Source organism: Vulpes lagopus, chromosome 4, assembly GCF_018345385.1.
Source record: "Vulpes lagopus strain Blue_001 chromosome 4, ASM1834538v1, whole genome shotgun sequence".
In the NCBI taxonomy this organism is placed as follows: Eukaryota; Metazoa; Chordata; class Mammalia; order Carnivora; family Canidae; genus Vulpes; species Vulpes lagopus.
The window spans coordinates 61,292,058-61,319,532 of NC_054827.1; the positions used below are offsets into that span (position 1 = coordinate 61,292,058).

At 38.7% G+C, this 27,475-nt stretch overlaps 1 protein-coding gene across 1 annotated transcript in view; it reads right to left on the minus strand.

Annotated features, from left to right (window-relative positions):
- Positions 1–4,146, minus strand: part of LOC121488780 (thymic stromal lymphopoietin) — a 60,621-nt gene extending 56,475 nt beyond the window's left edge. The window contains exon 1 of the mRNA XM_041751087.1: positions 3,961–4,146. Coding sequence (XP_041607021.1) covers positions 3,961–4,146 — 186 coding nt within the window. The remainder of the gene's footprint in view (positions 1–3,960) is intronic.
- Positions 4,147–27,475: the final 23,329 nt, after the last annotated feature.

The window sequence follows — 27,475 nt, forward strand, 5'->3', positions numbered from 1 at the left end:
GTGGGGTCTTTGTCTGGTTTTGGAATCAAGGTGATGCTGGCCTCATAAAATGAGTTTGGAAGTATTCCCTCCATTTCTATCAGCTTTATTAGAATAGGTATTATTTCTTCTTTAAATGTTTGATAGAATTCCCCTGGGAAGCCATCTGGCCCTGGACTTCTGTGTCATGGGAGGTTTTTGATGACTGCGTCAATTTCCTCCCTGGTTATTGGCCTGTTCAGGTCTTCTATTTCTTCCTGTTCCAATTTTGGTAATTTGTGGTTTTCCAGAAATGCATCAATTCTTCTAGATTGCCTAACTTGTTGGCATATAGCTGCTCATAATACGTTTTTAAAATCATTTGTATTTCCTTGGTTATGGTTGTGATCTCTCCTCCTTCATTCATGACTTTATTAATTTGAGTGTTTTCTCTTTTTTATTAAGGCTGGCTAGTGGTTTATCTATCTTATTAATTCTTTCAAAGAACCAGCTTTGGTTCTGGTTTTGTTGATCTGTTCCACAATTCTTCTGGTCTCTATTTCATTGAGTTCTGCTCAAATCTTTATTATCCCCCTTCTGCCTGGTGTAGGTTTTATTTGCTATTCTTTCTCTAGTTCCTTTAGGTGTGAGGTTAGCTTGTGTATTTGAGTTTTTGCAATTTTTTGAGGGAGGCTTGTATTGTGATGTGTTTCCCTCTTAGGACTTTTTTTTTGCTGTATCTCTAAGGTTTTGAATGGTTGTATCTTCATTTTCATTAGTTTCCGTGAATCTTTTTTAATTCTTCTCTAATTTCCTGGTTGACCCATTCATCTTTTATTTTACTTTTATTTTTTTAAAGATTTTATTTATTTATTCATGAGAGACACAGAGAGAGAGAGAGGCAGAGACACAGGCAGAGTGAGAAGCAGGCTTCATGCAGGGAGCCCGAGGTGGGACTCGATCCTGGGTCTCCAGGATCACACCCTGGGCTGAAGGCAGCGCTAAACCGCTGAGCCACCTGGGCTGCCCCCATTCATCTTTTAGTTGGATGCTCTTTAACCTCCATGTGTTTGAGTTTCTTCCAAATTTCTTCTTGTTATTGAGTTCTAGTTTCAAAGCATTGTGGTCTGAAAATATGCAGGGGACATTCCAATCTTTTGGTATCGGTTGAGACCTGATTTGTGACCGAGTATGTGGTCTATTCTGGAGAAAGTTCCATGTGCGCTTGAGAAGAATGTGTATTCAGTTGCGTTTAGATGTAAAATTCTGTAAATATCTGTGAAATCTATCTGGTCCAGTGTGTCATTTAAAGTTCTTGTTTCTTTGGAGATGTTGTGCTTAGAAAATCTGTCATTTGCAGAAAGTGCCATGTTGAAGTCTCCTAATATTACCGTATTATTATCTAAGTATCTCTTTACTTTGGTTATTAATTAATCAATATACTTGGCAGCTCCCACATTAGGGGCATAAATATTCATGATTATTAGGTCTTCTTGTTGGATAGATCCTTTAAGTATGATATAGTGTCCCTCTTCATCTCTTACTACAGTCTTTGGGATAAACTTTAATTTATCTGATATGAGGATTGTTACCCCTGCTTTCTTTTGAGGACCTTTTGAATGGTAAATGGTTCTCCAACCTTTCATTTTCAGGCAGAGGTGTTCTTAGGTCTAAAACGAGTCTCTTGTAGACAGCAAATAGATGGGTCTTGCTTTTTATCCAGTCCAATACCCTGTGTCTTTTGATGGGATCATTTAGCTCATTCACGTTCAGAGTAACTATTGAAAGATATGAATTTAGTGTCATCATGATACCTATTCAGTCCCTGTTTTTGTGGATTGTTTCTTGGGCTTCCTCTTACAGGGGGCCCCCTTAATATTTCTTGCAGAGCTGGCTTCATGGTCACATATTCTTTCAGTTTCTGCCTATCTTGGAAGCTCTTCATCTCTCCTTCTATTCTGAATGAGAGCCTTGCTGGATAAAGTATTCTTGACTGCATGTTCTTCTCATTTAGGACCCTGAATACATCCTGCCAGCCCTTTCTGGCGTGCCATGTCTCTGTGGAGAGGTCTGCTATTAATCTGATATTTCTCCCCGTAAGTTAAGAATCTCTTGTCTCCTATTGCTTTAAGGATTTTCTCTTTAACTTTGGAATTTGCAAGTTTTGCTATTAAATGTCGAGGTGTTGAATGGTTTTTATTGATTTTAGGGGGGGGACCTATCTATCTCCTGGGTCTGAATGCCTGTTTCACTCCCCAAATTAGCTATGATTTGTTCAAATATGCTGTCTGGTCCTCTGTCCCTCTCGGCGCCCTCTGGAACCCCAATTATACATAGTTTTTTCCTTCTGAGGCTGACATTATTTCCTCATGGTCTCTTAATTGTTCTTTTTCCTCAGCTTCCTTCCTTACCATCAACTTGTCTTCTATGTCACTCTTTTCCACCTCATTAACCCTCGTCGTTAGGACATCCAGTTGTACCTCATTTAATTGATTGTTAATTTTGTCCTGATTAGATCTCAATTCTACAGTCATGAAATCTCTTGAATCCTTTATGCTTTATTCCAGAGCCACCAGTAGCTTTATAATTGTGCTTCTGAATTGGCTTTCTGACATCAAATTGTAATCCATATTCTGTAACTCTGTGGCAGAGAGTAGTTTCCAGTTCTTTCTTTTGTGGTGAGTTCCTCCTTCTAGTCATTTTTGCTCAGTGCAGAGTGGCTGTATGAGTGGGCTGAGTCAAAAATATCAGCCACGACCTAAGTAAAATCTGCCCTAGATGATTCCAAAGAGGTCAGAGGCCAGAAAATGAAAAAGAAGATCAGAACAAAATTAAAAAAAAAGGACCACTAAAGTGAAAAAGAAATCTTAAAGCAAAGTAGTAAAAAATAAAAGGCCAAAAATCCCAAAGAAGAAGAAAAACAAAAAAGAAAAAAAAGAAAAAAAGAAAGAGGAAAAAGAAAAAAATTTAAAAAGGCGGGTACTGGGAGATGGTGGTGGTGACCAAGTTGTAGTGGAGTGAGAATGTAGTCTACCTGAGGGGTCCTAGAGGGTGATCCTCTTGCTTCTGAGTATATTAAGTTCTTCTGTATGTTAGAAGATGCTCAGTCCCAAATTTATATAAATGAGAAATACTTGTAGAGAGCCCCAACACTGCCCAACATAACATAAAGGAGATAAAAGAGGGGGGCAGAATGGGAATGAGGAGAGAATATAATCTCACAGAATGAACCAGCACAGTATACCACTTGGTTCTGGGTGTATGGTGGTCATATTTTAGAAGGTATTAACTTCTGCCATTTTAGGATGACTGGCTGATGGGCACTGAGGGGGACGCTTGATGGGATGAACACTGGGTGTTATGCTATATGTTGGCAAATTGAACTCCAATTAAAAAATATTCAAACCCCCCATCCCCCGAGACACCTGCATCCCAACGTTTATGGCAGCAATGTCCACAATAGCCACACTGTGCAAGGAGCCTTGGTGTCCATCAACAGATGATGGATAAAGAAGCTGTGGTCTATGTATACAATGGAATACTACTCAGCCATTAGAAAGGAGGAACACCCCCCCAGGGATCGGGGCTCAGCCCCCTCCGCCCGGAGCCCGCCCAGGGATCGGGGCTCAGCCCCCTCCGCCCGGAGCCCGCCCAGGGATCGGGGCTCAGCCCCCTCCGCCCGGAGCCCCCCCCAGGGATCGGGGCTCAGCCCCCTCCGCCCGGAGCCCGCCCAGGGATCGGGGCTCAGCCCCCTGCGCCCGGAGCCCGCCCAGGGATCGGGGCTCAGCCCCCTCCACCCGGAGCCCGCCCAGGGATCGGGGCTCAGCCCCCTCCGCCCGGAGCCCGCCCAGGGATCGGGGCTCAGCCCCCTCCACCCGGAGCCTGCCCAGGGATCGGGGCTCAGCCCCCTCCACCCGGAGCCCGCCCAGGGATGGGGCTCCCCCCGCCCCTCCCCCCGGGTCTTCTTCCTTCAGTCCGCCTTCCTCCCCGGTCCCCGTTTACATCCGGCGGATCCGGGGGTGCAGGGCTGGGGAGCTGCCGGGGTGGGCTGCCCGGGGTGCCCCCTCCTCCGCCCGCCGCCCGCCTCCGGCTCTTGAATTCTTGCAAACGCTCATCGACCGGGACCCTTTGCACAGGTGTAGAATCAAACCCCAAAGCACACTTCACAGCCGCTGCACCTGTAAACATTTCGGTGGTTGGAATTACATTTCAAGCCAAAAATGCACTTTCCGCCCCACGGACCCACTAAGGGTGGCGTTTCCTGCGCTGACGGGACGGGGGTGGGGCCTGAGCGCCGACCCCGCTGGTCCGCGCCCAGTTTCCCAGGTGCCGTGAGGCTTTCACCTGCAGAGCACGCACCTGCCACCTGCCGGAGCGGCCTTCACGCTCCTTAAAGCCCTGCCCAGGGGCGCACCTGGCGGGGGCGGGGCAGCTCCCCCAGGTGCACGCGTCTGAGCATCATCACTGATCCTGGTGACCAGGTCGTCAGGGAGGCAGAGGGTTGGGTACCACGTGCGCAAGCCTTGTCCTGCTGTCTCAGCGGTAGATGCGCCGGGAGATTCCATTTCTAAAGTTTTATTTGTAGATTTTTCTATAGACAAATCTACAGATTTGTGAATTTTTCTATTCATAGGTAAGTTACTTTATTTTCCTTTACGTGCTGCTCATCTTTGGTCTGCCACATCAGCTCCTGATTTGGCCTAATACAGATTGAGCAGTTTTTCATCTTTTTCTGTCTTCTGGAAAATAAGTAGGGTAGGTATGATCCACCAGTATTCTGGAACTTACTTTTAAAAATACATGGATGCAGAGCTTTTGGGATAGAGATTTTTATATTGATTCAGATGAATTCTCCGTGGGGAATTTTTCCTACACTTTGATGATTTACATTTTCTTAGAAATGGATCCTGTCCATTAAAGACTAGTTTTTCACTAGAGTGGCACCTAGTATCTCTCATAATTTACAAAAATTTTTTTTCTCTGGCTTGGTGTTTGTCTTCCTCATTGTTGAGACTGCAGACTACAGACTCGCATTATCGCTTCGTTGTTTTGTGGTTTGGACAAGTCTCTTAATGCTCCCTGACTCATTTACTCACCTGAAAGTTAGAATACAAATGATATTTACGTGGTAAGTTGATATCATTGATTGTGAATCATTCAATGTAGTTTGTGGCACATTGTCGTAAGTTTCTACCATTATTTTATTTCTTATTCTAATTGTTAAATATTTTGTTCCTTTTTCCTGCTTTTTTTGGATCACTCTTGCCATTTCATGTTTTTTTTTTTTTTTTTCAGAGACTGGTTCTTGAACTTACATATTTGTCCTATGTTTTTAAATGTACCATTAATTTCTAAATTTAGTTCTTATTTATATTCTTGCTTTTTGTAGGCACATATTGTTTTTATTTATCTAGTTCCTATTATTCTAAAAGTTTACTTTGTTCATTTTCTTTTTACTGTGTCTAAGAAATACTCATAATGTTCTAAATTTTCTTAGTACAGCTTTAGCATTTTCATTGTTTTTTTCTTTAAGATTTTATTTATTTATTTGAGAGAGAGAAGTAGAGAGAGCACGAGTATGGGGAGCAGCAGAGGGAGAGGGAGAAGCAGGCTCCTCCCTGAGACGGGCCTGATGTGGGCTCCACCCTAGGACCCTGGGGTCATGACCTGAGCCCATGGCAGACACATTAACCAACCACCTGAGCCAGCCAGGCGCCCCATTTTCATTATTTTTAACATCCAGATAATCTCTAAGTCAGTTTGCTGTAGGAGTTATTGAGTAGAATAACCTAGTATTTTAGTTTATTGTTTTAATTTCCTTTCATTTTTCTTCTGTATTCTTAGCACCTTCCTCATGTTCAGTAATTCAGTTGTTTGAGACTTTATACTCTTAACTGCCTCTAATGTGGGTCAGTTGCTGTTTTACAGTTTTAGATTTTCTGAAATCTTCATCACACCCATCTTCTTCACTCATTCTGTTGTCTTTCATTTTGTGATTCTATTTTTATTTTTATTTTTCTGTTATCTTCTCATTTCAGTATTTCCCCCTTTATATGTTTTCTTCCAATTTATAGAAGCAGGTTTTTTACTTTTTGTAGGTTACCAGTGAAGTTCCTAAAATTTCTCCTAGATTCTTCAATAACTTGTGAAGCCCTCCAGGATGTATTTCCTTTTACTTTGTACCACTCCCCGCACCCTCCGACCCATGTCTCTTTTTAATTTTTTTTGTCTTCCTTTTTGCATCCTTCAAAAAAGGTGAAATATAGCCAGGCTCTGATTTTACTACTCTGTCCATTGGGTTGTTTTTTTTTTTTTTTTAGTGGTATAATTACTCGATATTGTATTTTTTTTACTTTATATATATATATATATAGGATCCTTGGCTTAAATCTACAACTGAAATTGTGCTAATTGGCATAGCTCCAAATATATGGTGCCTCTTCTCTATTTTTTATTGGATGTTCTTTCCACTCCTGCATAGTAATCTAAACTGATTTTTGTGTAATGCTTAATTTTAGAATTTGCTGTTACAAGGATTTCTCTTTTTTGCTTTCCCCGTATAGTGCTTAAATTGTGGGTGCCACAACCCTTAAAACTCATTGTTACACTATCAGTTTCTTATTCTTTTTTTAAAAAAGATTTTATTTATTTATTCCTGAGAGACACAGAGAGAGAGAGGCAGAGACACAGGCAGAGGGAGAAGCAGGCTCCATGCAGGGAGCCCAATGTGGGACTCAATCCCAGGACCCCGGGATTATGCCCTGAGCCTTAGGCAGATGCTCAACCACTGAGCCACCCAGGGGTCCCTACAGTGTCAGTTTCAATTTCTCTTCCATTCCACTTATATATTCTCTGAAATCTGATGGTACCACTCTGAAACTTGGGCAAGAGGCTGTATACTGTAGAGTACCCAACTCTGAGTCATTTCCAGCCATGCCTAAGCCCACAGGGGTAGGTGTCTATGAGTCCAGTGAGAAGCGTGCACCTATAGCCCTTTCATCCTCTTGTAACACACATAAAGGGCCTCTGAATCTCCAGACTTTTCCATCCAAATGGCCCCAAACTCACTTTTTGGACTTCCACAGTGCTCTTCTCTGGTCCATCTTGTTGAGTGCTGTACTTTGCACTGGGGTGTCCATTTGTTGGCTTTAGTAGTGCCTAGAGTTGCTTCTTAGAGGTGGTAAGTAGAATACCAGTCTTAGGTATGAAGACTAGGGTGACCACCTGCTGAGCAAATGGCCCATTGTGGGCAGGCTGGTCCAGGGTGTGGGAAAAGAAGAGGGGGTGCTATGGGCTGAGGGCCAGAAGCTGACTTCTTGGGTAGGCACATCTCAATACTGAACCCTGAGGAAATCTGGAATTCCAAAACACAACCTAAACTTATACATTATTATGGAGATATATTTTCAAATATAGTAAGATATGACATTTTATTTGGGTGTTTTTATTTATTTATTTATTTATTTATTTATTTATTTATTTATTATTTATGATAGTCAGAGAGAGAGAGAGAGAGAGAGAGAGAGAGAGAGGCAGAGACATAGGCAGAGGGAGAAGCAGGCTCCATGCACCAGGAGCCCGACATGGGACTCCATCCCGGATCTCCAGGACCGCGACCTGGGCCAAAGGCAGGCGCTAAACTGCTGCGCCACCCAGGGATCCCTTATTTGGGATTTTAAGCTTAATTTATAAATTTTAAATACTCAGACATATGATATATAGGCTTTCATTTTTTCTTTCTTTGTGCTTCACAATTGTTAAGAGTGAGAGTGCTTCCTGGTTGTAGGAAAGTGATGGGAGAAAAAGGGTAAAAGAAGAACAGAGAGCTCTGCTCTACAGAGCTGAAGGTCCAGAATTGTAGAAGGAAGTCAGTGCCCTAATTTTCTGGGTTGTAAGTCCTCTGTTCTCCAAGTCTGTGTAGTGATGATGAATTAGTAATACTAGTCTAAGAGTAAGTGGAATATAATATTGTACATTAGTTGTAATATTAATATTCAGAAACAGTGGTTGCCACAATGTTAGTGCAGAAGAGCTGATTTTAGGAGCCAGTCCCATCAACCTTTATAGTTGAAAGTAATATTTTTCAATGAATGATACTAGGTAAACCTTTATGCTAAAGCAGAAAATAATATTTTTATCTTCCAATTTGGTGACTTCAAGGGAAGTAACATAGTAAAATAAATAAAATCAGAAGTATAGTTAGGGATGCTAAAAGGTAGTTCTTACTGAAACCATGTAATTTCAATAGTCTTTTACTGATTTCTAAGATTTTAAAATAATGCTATTGGAGTCAGTTTGTAACAGTTGCATTTGATCTTAAGGAAAAACTAAAGTTTTTGTGTAATTTTTAATAGCATTCATTTATTCACTTAAGACATATATATGTTGCATTTCCATTGTGTGCCACGTACTCCTTTGAATTCTAGAACATAGTGGGAAATAGTAATACTAGGGGTGGGCTAGGTTTAATCTTTATGGGATAACCTTACAAATTTGGGTTAGTAATGAGTATTAAGATGAGTTTTATTTTAATGGTTTTAATCACAACCCTCTTCATTGTTCTTTGCTGAATTACAATGAACAGAAGATGTGTTCCTGTTTTGGAGACTTAAAATATGAACACTAGCTCTGGTCACACTGTTCTTTTCCAGAAATTTTCAATTTCACATTGCTGATTCAATTAATTATAAATTTCTCACTCTAGCATTGAAGATTTTCATAATATGTTACCTACTTCCTTAACCTTATTGGTTACTCCTGTCTTGATGCATCCTCTGTTCTGGCAATCTTGGCTTACTTGCTGTTTCCCGACTGTGTCTACACTTTCTTCATTTTGAGCCTTTCCTTATCCAATTCCTTTTCACTATAATCTGTCCCTCTAAATCCTGAAATCCTCCCTCCTGTTACCTCAAGACCTCCTTAAGCATGACTTTCTCCACAAAGCATTTTCTGAATCCCCTTTACTGAGTTTTCATTCTACTGAGCCCTCGTAAAACACTGTCTCTACTTCTCTTAAGGAAAAAGAAAATTGTCTTTTATTATAGTTATTGTTTCCTGTTCTGATCTCTCCTTGATGGTGGAATCTAACTTAGTCTCTTTTGTGTGTTTAATACCTAGCAAGTACTGACTATAGGCCAGTATGACGTGAACAAAGAGGAGACATTGATTTGGGATCCTCTTTTGAAAGACCTGAACATGCCTGCCACTATGGACTGAATATTTGTGTCCTTCCTCCCCCTGCCCCCAAATTCATATGTTGAAGCTCTGACCTGCAATATAAATGTATTTGGAATAAGGAAGCAATTATGGTTAAATGAGGTCATAAGGGAAGGGCCCTGATTTGATGGGATTAGAGTCCTTATAAGAAGAGACACCGCAGTACCTTCTCTTCATCTTTTTTGTTTTTGATTTTTTTTTTCCCATCAAGTGAGGACAAAGTGAAAAGGTGACTGTCTACAAGCCAGGAGGAGAGCTCTCACCAGGAATGGAATCAGCTGGCACCTTCATCTTGGACTTCCAACCTCCAGAATTGTGAGAAAATTAATTTGTTGTTTAAGCTACCCAGACTATGGTATTTTGTTATGGCAGCCCTAGCTGACTAAAACAGGTTTTGGCAGTAGGTGTGGGGTGCTGCTGTAACAAATACCTAAAAATGTGACTGTGGCCTTGGAACTGGATGATATATTATGGCTAGAAGAGTTTTGAGTCAAGTGATAGAAAAATCTGAGATTGCTAAAAAGGGATTGCTTGTAGAAGTACTGGATTTTGTTTTATTATTTTTAAAGATTTATTCATTTATTTTAGAGAGAGAGAGAAAGAGAGCAATGGAAAGGGCAGAGGCAGGAGAGAAAAACCCAAGCAGACTCTACCCTGAATGCAGGGCAGGACATGGGGCTGGGGCTTAAGACCCTGCAATCACTATGCTGAAATCACGACCTGAGCTGAAACCTAGAGTCAGATGCTTAACTGACTGTGCCACTCAGGCACTCCTAGACATACTGGATTTTAAAGACCATTCTGGTGAGGTCTCACAAAGAAATGACGACCAGGTTATTGGAAACTAGAGGAAACGTGATCATCGCGAGTGGCAGATAAGTTGGCTGAATTATATTCTACTGTTTTGTAGAAGATAGACCTTGTGAGTGATGAAAGGGGTATTTGGCAGGGGAGATTTCTAAGCAAAGTCCTCCTTACTGCTTTGTAGTATAATTTGGAAGGAGAGATATGGATTGAAAAAGGAACCAGTACTTGGAGATTTGGATAATTCTCATCCTTTCCATATTATAAAAAATAAGAAAGCATGTTCTGAAGAGAACACTAACCACAGGATAAAGAGATATTGAGTACAACTCATGGACTTAATTAGACATCTCAACAGAAGCCAGGAATAGAGATGGGATTATATCAGCAGAGATACTGTCATTTTGAATGAAAAGGGGCAGAAAAAGTAGGACAAGGTAAAGGAAGGCTGTCAGACTTCTTGGGTTTTATAGGATGTGACCATAGAGCTCTTTGGCTGTAGATGTGCACTATTCTTCAAGCAAGGGAAGAATGACCTTTAAAGCAATTCAGAGATCACAGGGCTGTCACTCCCATTACAAGTCCGGGGCAAGGCTGCTTCCCCACTGGTTTCAGAAGGCTGGCTCATGCAGAGAACCACACGGTGGGGTCCTTCACAGAGAACGAGAGGGGTCAGCTCGCAACTTCTCCCCAAGATGAAGGACTGTGGGTACCCCCCAAAGAGCCAAAGGAGCAGGGCTGTCCCCTAACTACAGATCTGTGGGAGGGATGCTGCTACTCCAGTGGGCCTAGATGGTTGGATAGTAAGCTAAAAGGCATTGTTCTTGAGCAACACAACTTTGGAGGAAGATCCTACAGGCTCTTGGTCTAAAAATATAAACATGATAATTCATAGTCTTACCTTTTCATTTTAAAATTAAAGAATCAAGCTCAGAGTGGTAGAAAAAAATTGTCCATTAGATTTGAAGCACTTTGACGTACCATGTGTTATTTATCTTTGTATTTGTACCTGTATAACATAGTTCTTGGTGCATAAAAATCACTTGGGAAATAAATTTCACCAGTAAACATGATTGGTGAATGTTTGCTAAATGGTAGCTTTGTAGACAAGGCATAAATATTAGTTCTCTTCATTTTGAAAAACATTAAAATTAATCTAAAGAAGAAGTGCTGAGAATTATAGGTAAAGGTATCAGTCAAAGAGTTTGGTACTTTTCAGGAAAATGAAAAGTAGACGCTTTTATAGCAGTGGTTACCCTACAGAACAAGGAGCTGAAGTCCAGGCCCATATGAGAAATGGCTGAAGCGGAAGTGAGAACCAGATTTTTCTTCCAGAGCAAAACTACCGCAAACTAACATGTACTGAGAATAGGAATGACATTTGGGAACAGATGTGAAATGAGAGAATTGATTAATTCTTTGTGTGTTACTGATCCCTCAACCCCTACACTGGGACAAATTGTTCACAGTGCAATTAAATCAGGCAAAGAATCTTAATGCAATTGAGTGATCTTCCTAGAAGGTCAAGGCCTTCAGAGTGAGGGTTGAGTTCCAGAACAGGCCTCCCAGATTTTGGCCCTTAACTCTTCCCTACCTGTATACCTAGTGATGCTTGCATGTCAAAAGGTCCACCTAGGATCACAGAGCTTGTGGTTACATCACCTATTTAAAGGAAAGGTCAATGATTTAGGAGAAAACCTACATATGCTAACTAAATCAAGGAGCTTGTCTTTATAAACAATTTTAAACAATCATGCTTCTCTAGGCATTTGGGAAAAAATAGCCACACAAATAAGCCATATCAAGAAGAACAAACAGAACATCTAACTTAGAGGAAATAGGTAATCAAAAAACATAAAAGTACTTTATAAAGGATGCTAACACTTCCCAGTTTGCATGAAAACTTTGTTTTATGTTTTCTTAGGTTTTAATTAATAACACACCTCTTTTACTGTCAGACGTGTCAGGTAGACAATGTATGAGATGGACTTCTTAAATTTATAAGAATTGTATTTATTTTCTTCAAAAAGATTTATGAAGATAGTATATCTATTACAAAGCAAAAATAATGAACCAAACCTTCGAACCCCAAAACAAACCAAGTGTAAACAACCCTTCTAAACTCAAGAAGATCTTGAAAATTAAAAAATATTATTAAGTAAATATTTATTTGATAGGGAGGCCCTAAGAAAAAGTTGAGAAAAATCTCAAGAAGATATAGCAAAAAGATAGAAGATAAGAGAAAATGCTGAGCTTTAGAAGGTTAATCCAGAAGACATAAAGTCAAAATAATATATTTGAAATAACATGCAACTTTGGTACGCAAGGATATTAGACATCTTTTCAGGCTGTGGACACACATCTTTTGGATACTTGAAGACAGTAAAATTCTATCAAAGTTATGACAAGGAATGATTTTGTATCCAAAATCTATAATCAGTACAATTATCAATCAAGTGTGAAAGCAGAATAGTTTTCAGACATGCATGCATTCAAAATTTGTTCCCATGCTTCTTATCTCAAAAAAATCCTTGTGAAAATACTCTAGCAAAACAAAGAATCAGATACAAATGAATATGGAATATAAAATTCAGTAGGATTGCAATGAAAAAAATCTCCTATTAACAGTTCTTGCATTTAAATTGTTAAATATTAAAGCCTTCCACAAACAGCATGTATGATATTTTGGAATATCTTAGTGATTAGATGAGAAGTCTTTTTTTCAGCCGAGAAAAATGAAAGTCAAGCAAAATTCATAAAAAAAAATCAAGGACCAAATATAAGGGAAATGACAAGAAGGCATGGTTAATGTGGTATAACTAGAGATAATCCTTTTGACATTATTATGTGAAACATTCCTCTTCAAGGGGAACAGGTTTTGTGACATAAGATATAGGCGTTCTTCTCTTAGCTCCATTTATATGGTTTGGAGTTGCAGTGAATACGCATAGTTACTATCATAATATTCTTAATGATATTTATTTGCTTTTGATTTCCCAAATCAACCTATGATCAAAGATTGGAAAAAGAAAAGTCATGGGTATAGCACAGAATCCAAATATTAGAAAACCTAACAACATTAGAAAACATTATACTTGACAGAGTTTGGGAACTGTTAGGAGGAAGATGTCCATGGAAAGAGGTATAAATATACTATGTACTTTTCTCATCTTATGTAACAGAGTGAGAAGTTACTCTTTGAAGTTAAAACAATACAAAATGAGGTTTTTATATATTATGTAAAGTCATGAAGATGATCAATAGAAAAAACAATACAATATAACAAAAACAAATGGCCAGAACAAGGATATATTATAGGAAATTTCTAATCTTTTATAACAGAGTCAATAAATAAGATGGTGTTTAGGGGCATGTGTGTGTATGTGTGTGTGTTTGAAACTGAAAAAGGAGTTCATTTTCATACGCATGTCAATATTAGAATATCAGAACAACAATGTGAGGACATGGAAGCCAAGACACCTGTAAGAAAATAAAAGCCCCAGCAAAGAAAAAAGGACCATAGTATAGTGCTGTTTAAGCTTACTTGATCCAGATTTTTAGGGTCGAGGTATAGCCAGCCCTAAAGTCATATTATGGGATCATAAGATCAGAGGCACTCCATTCTAACTTCCTTTTTAGTTTTATTTGAACTAGAATTGTAGGCGTTCTAAAAATGTCATAGCAAAACAAAACCAGAATATTTCATCATATTTCAGCTGTCAGGTTATCTATATTTGTCTTTACTAAAAGAAGAATAGGTTCGTTGAAACTCACAGAAATAGAGAAGAGATGGGTGTTTTCCAGAGATGGGTGGTGAGGAATAGGGGAAATGAAGGGAAGTGGTCAAAAGATACAAACTTCCAGTTATAAGATAAATAAATTCTGGGGATGTAATGAACTGCCTGGTGATGATACTTAACAACACTATGTTGTATATTTGGAAGTTTCTGACAGTAGATTTTAGAAGTTCTCATCACAAGAAAAAAATTTGTAACTCCATGAGGTGATAGATGTTGATTAATTGTGATAATCGTTTCATAATACATACATATCTCATATTATTACGTTGTACAATTTGTCAGTTTTATCTCAGTAAAAATGAAATTTAAAAAAGGAGAAGTTTCTGACAGCACAGCCAAGTGAACACCTGCTAATAATTGAAAATTTTCACCTACTTCCCACGCCAGCCTTAAGATACATGCCTGGCAAGGGCTTACTTTCTTTTCTCTTTAACAAATGAAAGTATGACTAACAAAATTCCTGCCTCCAAGCATTTACTCCATTCTTTCTTCTTACCCTGCTACTCAGAGTGTTTTGAAATACCCAACTATCGCTTTCCTGAGGTGAGAGCAATGACAACCATAGCAAAATAAATTATACCATATCTGGAAAAAAAATATCCAAAACCAAAAGACACAACCAGCAAGACTTTTGCCTTGATTTGGCAATGGCCACTTTTTACAAACTTTCTCTGAAGCTGCCAACATCCAGTAGAATTGGGCTCTGGAGTCATTGTCCTTCTCTTAGGTTGCATCTCAAACTACTAGGACCCTCCACTTTCTAAACTCCTTGACTTTGACACTCCACTTTCTTCTTTTATGGAAAGATGGGTTAGTGCCACACATCTCACATTTCTGCAGAAGGGAGAGAGTTCCCACCCCACTGCCCAAGAGGAATCAGGATTGGTGAAATGCTTCTGAACTCTCTCCCCACTTTCTTTGCTACTTCTCTCCATCAAAGGGAGCATGCAGTTTGGACAAGAACCTGATTCTCATTGGGTGGAGTTAGCATGTTGAAAGCTGCAGCCCAACCTGAAAGATTTCTCTCTTTGTTCCTGGGTTAAGACAGGATAGGCTGGCTGTCTTCCTTGAATCTCAAGGAAGCACTGAATGTGCTCTGTAGTTTCATTTCATCCCACATGTAGATCCCAAGATCTATGCTTGAGAGAAGTGGTGGGAGGACCACATGTTGACTATGGATCCAAGCTCTAGCCTCCAAACTCCACTTTGCAAACAACAAAAGTGGGAATAAATTTAAACTCAGACTTGGCTCTTGTTCCACTTATTACTTGGTTCAGATTTTGTATTGGAGAAATAGGCTCCCAGTAACCTGGGTGACCTTATAGCCCTGCCTTGGCGAGCCAAGGAGATTTTCTTGGCCATCTGGCATATGATACTTCTTCCTTCAACTCTAAGCACAGAGGCCTAGTAAACTATTAAGAAATAGTTGAGAAAGATGGATTCTATTTTCTCAAGATAGGGATTACTTAAGATATAACTAGATGGGATAAGTACATGCAATTATTTTTTGTCTTAACATTCTGTGCTTTATTATGATAATTTTACATACTTGTTATCTTTGTATATCTCTGATAGGGAATAATGGATGCCTACCTCTTGATGCCTTAATGAGAAGGAAAAGTTGTCATTAGACACAATTACTGTCGATCATCTAGACTATAAATGAGATAAGCAAATCCCTTAAAGGGGATAAAAGCAGCAGGCAGGTCTATACATGTAGATTTGTTTATTAATGCTTGGTTTAAACCAGAGACTTTGTAAACCATAACTATCAAGGACTAGTTTTATGCACAGCCAGATTTCTGAAGAGTTTATTAGTACGGTCCTAGGGAATCTCCTAAATATGGCTCTGTAAGAGTTTAATTCACAGGAGGAAATTAGTACTTTATATATACAGAGAGTAAGTAAATGGAGATGATGATGGCCCCAATTTGGGACACTTCAGGCAAGGAAATCTGTAAAAGGAGCCAAGGGAGTCAGAGAAGAGGACTCTACTCTGCTATCTGGATAAGCAGAACAGATTTCCTCAGTCACCCATATAATTTGATTCTCATTGAAATGCAAAGAAATTGGCTTCTTTGCTCTTCCCAAAGATTTCCGTTATCTTCTTCATATAGCTTTTGATTGAGAAGGGCTACTCTAAAGAACGATAATGAGGAAGATTTGAAGTCATTAGCCCCTTGCTGTTTACGTGTCAGTTACCTGGTCTTGAATAGAGAGAACGGGATTGAATACGGCAAATTGGTTTTATAACATCACCACTTCAAATCCTCAGCAAGCCTAGCTTTGAGTGAGTAAGATTACATCAGGATAAGGACAAAAATCTTACCAGTGAAATTCTTTCTGTACTGAAACATTAAGCAATGATATTTAAAATTTTTATTTTTAAAATATCACTGTTTAACTAGAGTATTTCCAAAGACTGTCCTCCTATTTCAAGTTGGAACTTAGTGAACTACAATGGACAAGATAAATGTTAGCCTAATTGGGGGGGGGGTACTTATACTTCCCTGGTGACTGTATGCGGGTACATGGGCAAGATGTGGCATCTGTTTAGGTACCTGTTTTGTATGACCCCCCAACCCTGTATCCTTCCTTCCTTCCTTCCTTCCTTCCTTCCTTCCTTCCTTCCTTCCTTCCTTCCTTCTTCCTGAATGTACTTTTTTTTTTTTTTTTAACTAAGGTTGTAGAATTACAAAATTCCTTCAAACTTGGGACCTTAGGTAGGATACCCTCAAATGGACTGGTTTAGTCCTTAGGGAGTCAATGTGTGTTGCTGCTTATTTAAAGAGAGTTCCTTTGGAGCCCCAAGAGTGCCAGTGTACTCCCTATGCTTTCCAGATGCCTCCTTCCTGAGCCACCAGGAGGGCTAGGCACCTGAGGAGGGACCCTCAGGACTTAATTTGGTTCGCCATGGCCTACTTGATCAAAGACCTGGGTTTTCCTTCTTGAAGAAACTCACAGAAAGGGCATGTTTCTTACAGTTTCACATGCTATTCTGTACAAAAAAAAAAATGTCCTTGGGGCAGCTTATGCCAAGTTAGTATGAAGATTGTTCTTGAGTGTTGCATGAAGGCTACAATATTCGAATGGGCAAGTCATGGGTGTGAAAGCTTTATCCTCATTTACTTTTTATTTTTGTAGCTAAAGTGTCTGTTTTCTTATTTTATGACTGCCGAAGTGTTCTGATGCCTGTCTTAAACCTGAGTAGATGTGTGGTAGGAACAGCTGGACGTTGAAGATATTTTCATGATTCTTTTTTTTTAAAGCTCCCCCCTTTCTTGTATATGTAATGATGAAACATGCTCTGATGGTTGAACAAGGAAGGAGAAAGAAAGACCTTAATTTCCGAGTGGAGAATCTCCTTTGTGGAAAGGTAGATCAAGACTGTTCTCAAAAGCTGGTCTGTGTTATGGCACCGGACTTTAGGATCCAAAAAGCATTTTTTTGCCACGTTGTGGCATCCCTAAATACTTCAGTGAGTATTTCCTATGACTAGAAATATTATCCTACATAATCACAGTACAGTTACCAACTTCAATATATTTATCATTGTTACAGTAATTTAATTTCACTTACTTTCACATTCTAGTGTTGTCAGTTTACCCCAAACTCTCCTTTATAGCCACATTATTCACCTTTGGATTTTCCTTCTCCTAGGATTTCTAAGTTTTCAGATCCTTCCTCAATCCCTTGGGTCTTGTTTTCTGAATGATATATATCCCTTCCCAACATTTAAGAATGTTTTTAAAGAGAGAAAAATTTAATTTTATTACTTTATTATAAGACAAATAGTAGTATGAAATATAAAGCCAGAGAAACTATGTTTAAAGGAAGATCTGATAAGAATGATATTCTATACATTTTTTCTTTGTATGACAATACTCAAACCTTTAATCCTTCAACAAAATAAACTGTCTAATCCCAAATTTCTTTACACTAAACAACCCTTTCTTTTCACAGATTAATGGTTCTTAAATTTATGTCACAGAATCTCTTGGGAAGCCTACAAAAATAATCAAATTTTTGAGTGCCTAATTGTGTGTCAGACATTGTTGTGTAAAAAAGAAAATCATTAAGTAGCTTTGGGCAAAGAAATAACATGCTCTTTATTTAAAAGGATTTCTCTGGCTGCTGTGTTGAACATACACGATATGGGGGTGGAAAGCAGGGAGACCATTCCCAAAGTTTTTCCACACAAGCCAGGCAAGAGATGGTGGTGACTTGTGTGAAGGTGGAAATAATTGATGGGATGAGAAGTAGACAGATTCTAGATGTATTTTGGTGATAGAATCAATAAGATTTGCTGTTTTATTGGTATGAGATTAAAAAGGAGACTAGAGAGTGACTAAAAGAGTTCAGCCCGAGTAACTTTTCTCCATATTTTAGCAATTAGGATGGGCAAATATCAGGTAAATATGATGTCTTCACGAACTCACAGCAAGTTGATCATGATATGGTTAAATGCATACAAATATTTTCCACTAAGATATACTTAAAAAACACCTACAAATAAAAACAGCAACCTGAGTAAAGAGCTTAATATACAATGCACCAAAGAAGATGTACAGGCACACAAGCACATGGAAAGATGTTCCACATCATATGTCATCAGGGAGATACAAATTAAAACAATGAGGTACCACTATAAACTTGTTAGAATGGCCCAAAGCTGGAATACTGACAACACTCAACTGGGAAAGTTATAGTGTGACGGGAACTCTCATTTATTGCTGGTATACAAAGGAATACGAAATGGTGCAGCCACTTTGGAAGACATCTTGGCAGTTTCTTGCAAAACTAAACATACTCTTCCTGTACAGTCTAGTGGTCATGTTCCTTGGTATTTACCCAAAGGAGTAAAAAAATTTTGTCCAGGAGAAAACCTGCATGTTGATGTTTATAGCAGCTTTGTTTATAATTACTCAGACTTGGAAGCAACCAAGATGTCCTTCAGTAGGTGAATGGGTAAATAAACTGTGGTGCATCCAGACAATGGAATATTATTAATTAGCTCTAAAAGAAAATGAGCTGCCAAGCCACAGAAAGACATGATGAGCCTTAAATGCATACGACTAAGTGATGGCAGCCAATCTGAGAAGGCTGCATACTGTGTGATTCCAACTAAATGACACTCTGGAAAAGGCAAAACTATGGAACAGTAAAAAGATCAGTGGTTGCGAGGAGTTGGGGTGGGCTGGGCAGGACCAATAGGCTGAACACCGGTGAAGATCCTGTGTACGATGCCGTTATTATACATCTGTTCAAACCCATAGAATATACAACACCCAGAGTGAACCCTAACGTAAATTACATACTCTGGGGGAGTGAAGACGTGTCAGTGAAGAATCATCCATTATAATAAAGCACCACTCTAGTGGGCGACCTGGATAATGAGGACAGGTATGCATGTGTGGGGGTAGGGTAACTTCCTCACAATTTTGCTGTGAACCTAAAACTTCTCTTAATAATCATAGTCCTAAATAAACACAACTCTTGAAGCCTGCAAACCTGAGTAGATAGCTCTGAGATTCTCAGATTTTTGGTAGCGGGATGGAGGGTGGTGTATATGTGATTTTCATAGGCTTCCATGTAGTATCAGGATCTTTGTCACCTGGTTCTTCATATCAAGGCTCTTTTTTACTCTTCCAGCAATGGATGGTTCCGTATTGGCAGGTCATCAACTCTGTTTTGAATAAGTTGAAGTAGTGACATTTCTGCACTCTGCTTCTGTGGCAGTAACATTCACTGCATTAAACTTGTTCGTTATTCTGTCTCTGCAGCTATATTGTCCATGTTTTCTGCCACATAGCATTAAATATTTGAAAAGACTTATAACTCCTCTTAAGTTTCTCTAACTCCTTTAGGAAGTTAGGAAAATCTCGCCCCCCGTTTTAAATCTATGATGAAACAAGAAATTAGATTTTATTGAATAGATATCTATTTTCATTTTTCAGTTTTCGATCTTTGGACAATTTTCAAGTTTCATTTTCAGACTTCTGTACCAACTGACTGGACTGTAGTCAGAGTAAATATCAGCTCCAGAAACTATATCTTATAAAACTTTACTCATTTCCCGTCTACAGGTGTTCCTGTATACAATCTGGATCAACAACACTTGTTTTGAGTCTTCATAAAAAAGGCATTCTATTGTTTTGCACATTTGTTTTCCTTTTGTGTCTTTCTTTTTTACTTTTCTTCTTATTGAACATCTTCCTTTTCTTCTTTTTAAAATCAATTAATTATTTTAGAGAGCACACGCATGTGCATGTACATGCACCTGAGCAGGGAAGGGGTAGAGGGAGAGAGAGAATCTTTTTTATTTTTTATTTTTTGAGAGAGAGAATCCTATACAGGCTCTACTCAGTGCAGAGTTTGTCCTGGGACTTGATCTCATGATACTGAGATCATGACTGGAGTCGAAATTAAGCACTGGACACTGAACTGACTGAGCCATCCAGGCACCCCTCTTTTCTTCTTCCTAAAATATAAGAGAATTATGTAAAGCCTCAATACTGTATTCCACAAATACATATATCTCTAGGATGAAGAACTAACTATTCCAACAGCAGTGCTTGTTGAACTTTGAGAATTTGGTTGGATGGAAGGAAACTCAATATGAATTTACAGTTTGACGTAAAGGTAATGAAATCTTAAATTGCATGAACAGAGGCAGAGCGACTTGAAATGGAGAAGCAACTACATTCCTAGCTGCTGTCAGACACATCTGAAGTGTATTCAGTTTGGCTATGAGGACCGTTCTGCTGGGAAGACAGTGTGGACAGGAGGCAGCTCAGCTGTGTTTGCGCCCTCTTTCATCATCACTGGTGCCAACTCCTAAGTAAGAGTGAGTCAGAGGAAGTCTGGCAACCTCTGTATTTTCTCCACTTGCCAGGGAGAGCATCCTGAGAATATGGGGAGTCAGGACGATTGCTGTGGTCCCTCTGAGCTACTTGGCCCAGGCCTGTTCTCTGAACTTGCTGTCCTATTCTTTCCTGCTCTAGTTTTGGCATCGTCTTAGTATAGACATTGGAACCTATTGTCAGTGTATCATCTTTACATAGGGCAGAGTACATGTGTTTTTCAAAGACAAAATTTTTCAGATTTGATACACAGAAAACTTCAGATGTTATGACGGGAATCATCTAAAGACAACATCATGGCCCTTGGTAGGAATTTGGTTGAAGGTTTTGGGGGCAAAGACGGTACATGAGAACTGAGATGAGAATGGGAAGGGAGGACAGGCCCGGGGGTGCTCTCCAGTTCAGACAGCTCATCACCATGCTCTGCCTAGAGAAGTTCTCATTTGGCCCTTTGGTAGTAACCCTCAACTTTGAGTCTGGTTCAAGACTGTGATTTGCTGATTTTTTTTCCTAGGGCACCGATAACCAGTTTTTTGTTCATGGATAAAAGAATACCATTGGCCATGATAGAAGGACATGGACTTAGGTCGATAACTGTATTAGTCCTACAAAATGACATAGGGTCAGCAAAATAGGTGTTTATGTGTCATTGCAGTTCAGAAAACTCTGACTTGATTTGGGAAATACTGTCTGAGCAAAATAAGATAATAAAGATTGTCATATAAGTGAAAATTTTAGTTTTCCAACTTACTTCATGACATCACGCTGGACATCTTCTCTTGGGAATATTCACCTACGTGTCCCTCCTTATCAAAATACACACTTATTCGAAATCCATTTTTTTTCAAATCTGCTTTTCTGCTGGATCTCTATGTAGTGAATTAGTTGATTATGTCTTCATTAAATGTCATTTAGTGACTTGTTTTTTTTTTTTTAACATTATTACATTGTAGTTAAAAAGACCTTAAAGAGGGAATAAAGAGGGAAGGAATGCTAGCTATGCAGCAGGCTGGTGGGGGAGATTTTTAGTGCCATTGGATTTATACCACGTGTCAACTGCTTACATAATCTGAAACATTCTTTGGGGCTAGAAACTTTTCTCTCTATGTATCCCTGTCCACACCGTTCCCTCTTTTTCCCTTAAAAGGGCAGCGGTCTTCCACAGAGGAGAGAGTAATGAAAGAGAGCAAAAGTTTGTCCTTTACCACTGGCACAATTTCACAGAGAATAGAATAAATCAATACCTCAAATTCTTCTCCTTTAACCCATCGTCTTTCTGTTTTGATGAGAGGTTTCTACAGAGTAGAAGGGACCTATGTTCATTTAGGAAACATTTGGGGTTCCAAAGAAGTGTGATAAATAGGAAGTACCTAGCTGCTGAATTAGATAAACTGAAAATGGAACATAAAAAAACCAAGGAGGACAGGAAAAGGGAGTCCAACGGTCAGCTCCAAGGCAAGAAATAAGAACAATTGAAAAACGACTAAAAGTTGGGCATAGATCTGGATTGAACCCTAGCTCTTTTACTAATTACATGGCATCTGGCCGACCACTTAACTCTTATCAATATCCAGCTTTCTGTTCTGTTTGGTGGGGAAAATTCTGCAAAGTTACTGAGATATAGCACTTGCCATGTAGTAATTGCTCAAATAAATGATAGCTTCTATTGCTTTTTATTATTTTTATTATTTTTTACATTGTTTAATTTAAATTCAATTTGCCAACATATAGTATAACACCCAGTACTCATCCCATCTATTATTGTACAGCATGTCCTATAGCATATTCTTCAGGCTATCAATATAATCTCCTATCTCTTTTTTCCCAGCAATACACTTTGTACTTTTATTTTTTGGTAGCTGACATGTTCTTGTCTTGTCTCCTCTGTTGTCCTTAAGTGTTTTGAGGTTGGGACTCTGTCTTTTAAAGTAGTTCTGGAAGGTCTCAGCAAATTTATAAACTAGTAGTGTCTAACTCTTAGCTCTGCATTCTGTAAAGCACATGTGTTTGCTATGCTATTAATATTTATCTTTTGGGAAATCAAAATGCCTTTGGTGATGAGGCAAGAAGCCAAGTACTAGTACAGGCCTTTGAAATGAGGAAAGAATAAAGGTCAGATGCTGAGGATGTTGATCTGGAGTTAAATCCTTTTCATAAATGGCCTCTGTAAACACGTTTTGGCCAGTGGTCATTGACCTCTTCAGGATTTGATCTTGTGAGACTATTCCCCGGTCATGAGTTCATCAGACTGTATATTCCCAGTTAGAGAAGTCATACAACAGACAATTTTATTTACCACACATCCTAAGTCTTTAAATAAGACCTAAATGTCTGTGCTCAAATTAGTCAAGGCATCTTAACATCAACCAGTTTTAGTCAGAAAGAAAGCAAAAGTTTATACTAATCAAGTAATACCTTAGGAGCTTTTTATTTACAAGACTATGATTTGATATTGTAAGTTGTATTTAGTGAGGTCTCGTTATATAACTAGGGCCAGGACTGTGCCTAAAAATTTACTTGTGCAGAATGAATTGGGGGGACACACTATTTTCCTCCTGATCAAAAGTATCTGCTCCCTCCAGGTCTGAACCAATATGCTTTGCAGCCTCAAATGATTAGAGTCATTCCATTTAGTGAAAACCAACAAGCATATTTTTAAAAAGCAGTCACAACATGCTTGGTACTTCATTGAGTGAGCATAGTGATAAGAATATAGCACATTCAGCTCATACCTTCAAGGAAGTTGCAACTATGATTTAAGGCATTTTCTTGGTAGTAGTTTACATTGTTTTGGCTGCAAGTGAATGAACCCATCCTTAACTTAGACCCAAAAAACCCTGCAACTTACTGATTAATTTACATGGACAATGGGAAGGGCACAGTTGTCATGGGGCTCAAAAGTTTCTCTCATCTATCTTTGGTTTCTCGAGTTGAAATCACTTCTGAATAGCTTCTTCCTCAGATCTGGAACAGCCACATATAGATTTATTACCAAAAAGGACAAGACACTTTTTATTGGCTCTAATTTTTAGAAGTCATAGGTCTCTGATGGACCTGGCTTAGCTCACATGGTTGGTGGGGAGGTGGGGTCAAAGCCTCTTACTGGAATGACTGAGTTGGAATATAAGAGCACTTTCTTTTTTTTTTTTTTTTTTTTTTTTTAAGAGCACTTTCTTAAAACAAAGGGAGTGATGCTATCATCTAGGAACTGAAACAATATATACCCATCAACCTTTTCTAAATCTAAATTATTGCTCTTTATCAGATGTTTAGAGAATGATAAGGCAGATGATGACTCTAAAGGAGAAAATTTGGAAAATAATATGAATTAGCCCTTAGCTCATTTTACTAACTTGCAACATCATCAAAAGCCAAAGTGTCTGAAAATAAAGTTGTTTTCTCTATTAAGTTCCTTTAATAATTGAATTCTACATGGATGAGGTTGAGATTTTAAGATCTGTTTTAATTTTAAATATAAAACGTCCTATCTGATAACAACAATGCACACAGTATCCCAGAGTGCCTGCCTACCTACAGCCTTTGTTAAAACAGACAAAAAACATGAACCCACACCATCATTCATTTCTAATAAGGAATATTTAAGGTAGTTGGTTTGAAATGATCTGAATATTATTCTTAATAAACTCCAAAGTTTTATAATTTTAAGTAGCAATATGAAATGCCTATTGAATATGTCCCCTTTTAAAAAATTAACTTTTTGAATCCAACTAATGTGTTGCTTGCATGCCATCTCCCCATCTGACCAAGGACACTAAGGGAGTATATGAAGAAGACCGAATAGGTAGCAAGTGTCACTTGGCCCTGCCTCCTCCTCACTGGGCGACATTTGACAAGCTTCTGACTTCTCTGTTCCTTAGTTTCCTCAGGTGTAAACCAACCATTTCTATGGGATGGTTTTAGTAAGGTCATGTTAAGGGTCTGAGGTAAAGAAGAGGCTGCTTTCTGGTTCCTTGGGAAGCTGCATATTCTTGTCTGTTTTTATTTTTTTCTAAAAAATCTTGGCACTTGCTTTTCCTACCCTCCAAAAGATCTAAGATAAAGAATAGAAGTGAGAAATTGTTCTTCCCATCAACTAGCTTAAGGCCTGGCAAAGCACTGCTTTAGACAAAGGGCAGGAGCCTGCTTGTTCTTGGGAAGGATCTGCCTGGCAAAAAGCCAGCTGTGCTCATACAGGAGTGAATCATCCAAAGGTGATTAGAACACCAATACTAGTGCCTGATTCATTTTCTTTCAGGATGCCTTGAGATGGCCCTTGCTCAAAAGAGAAGTGGATTTCTTTACTTTCTCTCTCTCTCTTTTTTTTAAAGATCTTATTTATTTATTCATGAGAGAGAGGCAGAGACACAGGCAGAGGGAGAAGCAGGCTCCCTGCAGGGAGCCTGATGGGAGACTCGATCCCAGGACCCTGGGCTCATGACCTGAGCCAAAGGCAGATGCTCAACCACTGAGCCACCCAGGTGTCCTGTGAAGAGGGTATTTTGTGGCAATATACAGAAAAGCTTGGAGAAAGAATGTCATTCTTCCTGATACACCCGTTCCATAATACTTGTGGCATGAAATGCTGAGCTAGGTGCAATAGTGTACAAGATTTTGCCCTCAAGCTGATCAGCTATTTAATTGAGAAGATGAAAGATAAATTTGTAAAAACAAGTAAGAGTAAATTAAGAATACAAGAAATGTATCAAGAGTGAATATGACTGTGTAAGATTTGAGTGGTTCAGATATTTAGTAAGAGGGAGCAATCACCATGAGTTGGTCAAATAATCACTCATATTTTGACAATGAAAAAAAAAGTTGGCCTTCTTCATTTGCAAGTGAAATATAACATTGATTAGGAAATAAATAATAAATGTTGCTATTTATTGAGAATCAATTAGATGCTATGCATTTTTCATATACTAACTCTATGTGGATAATTTCATCTTTCATTGGTGGGCCAGAGGGGTGATAGCTAGCATTACCTGCCAACCAAAGCCCTAAGTGCAATCATTATCATCATTATGAATTAATATTAATAATATCCATAAAATGAGATGTTATTACAAAGACATAGACAAGTTAGAAAGATGTTCAAAAAGATAAATATGCTAAGTGTCAACTGTGTGATAAAATGTGAAAAAAATCACTGTAGTCTGCAGGAGGTGTGGAAGGTGTTAAAAAGGAAGGGAGAAGTAATCTGGGCCTGGTGAGCTGTAGATAAGCAGACAGGGAAAAATAAGCCTGCTAAGCAAATCTGTAAAAGCCGGAATGGTTACGTACATGTGGGAAACGGAGGTGGTGGCCAGTTTGGTTGGAGGACAAGATCCTTCATATTGGCCTACAAGGCTCTCTCTGATCTGGCTTCCATCACCTCTCTGACCTCATTTCCTCTGAGTCTCCATCTCATTCATTCCCATGCCAGCCACACTTGCCTTTTTGCTATTTCTTGGACTTGCCAGACATTGATCAGCTTTAGGCCTTTGCAGTTGCTCTTTCTAATGTTACAAATACCTTCCTTCTAGATATTCCTGTGACTTATGCCAATATGCCCACTGAGTCTTTATTCAGATGTTATCTACTTCATGAGGTCTGCCTTGATCACTCTATAACTAGAGACCCTCCTGACACTCATCTTTTTTTCTTTAGCACTTATTATCTTCTAATATACTATATAATTTACTTATTTTTGTGTATTTGGTTATTGTCACTTTTTTCCAACTAACAGAAAGATGCGTGAAAGTAAGATGTTTTAAAATTTTGTGTATTGCAGACTTCCAATACCTAGAATAGTGCTTGGGACATCGTGATTAATTAATATGTGTTGTTGTTGATGTAGATCATCAGTGGGAATTTAAACTAGAAGAGTATTTTGATGTGACATTGTGAATTCCAGGGAGACCCAGGTAGAGGACACCAGTAAAATTATTTGAGAGAATGAGTGACACGCATAAAGAGATGTTTTAAGGGAATTAATCTGGTAATGGAAAATAGTTGGCCAAAATGTAAACATCTAAGAGGAAAGCTTAACTGGCCAGATATGAGGACTAGAGGGACCAGAATAAAAGTTGAAATTCATTCAATAATCAATTCAATGATCAATTATTGTTCCCTAAAGTAAGATTAAGGTTTGGGTTTCATGGAAGCCTAACTGATATCTTTGAGCTAGGAATGGCAGTTTGTGTATGAAAGCAAGTATAGATTGGGAAACACAGAGGGCTCAGGATTGAACTGTTAATAGCTCATTTAGGAAATGGAAGGACAAAGTAGAGATAGGCAAGAGGCCAGAGAAGGAACTGAGGGAACTGGACAAGTAGAACATGAACAGTATCAAGGATAAAGTAGAAACTCAAATATTATTAGGCAGCATGGCTATGTGCCATGAAAAGAATGCAAATAATAATATTTATTATTATACATAGATTATATAAATTGATTTATAATGTAAATTTTAAGTGTCTTTGGCAAAATCCATCACTTGGTTTATATATGAGGACAAAAAGGGTTATCCGTGAAGACAAAAAGCATGGACTTAGTGGAAAGGGGTTTAGGTAAATACATCTACTGGAGTCAGACAAAAGTAACCTGACACATTTATCTTATATAAGCATAGGAGATATATTACATATTGTAATTAATTGCTCTCTTATCAAGGCTTGAGCAGAAACTGCCAATATCTCCCTGTGACTGTCCTCTCTAATTTCCATGGTTTTAAATCTTTTAACTGCCAATCAACAAATACATATTTGACAATTTTAAGGTCTGCTAAAGAGTAAGATGGTATGCTTTTATGTTGCATATATTATAGTTGGGGATGCATATAATAGATCACTAATC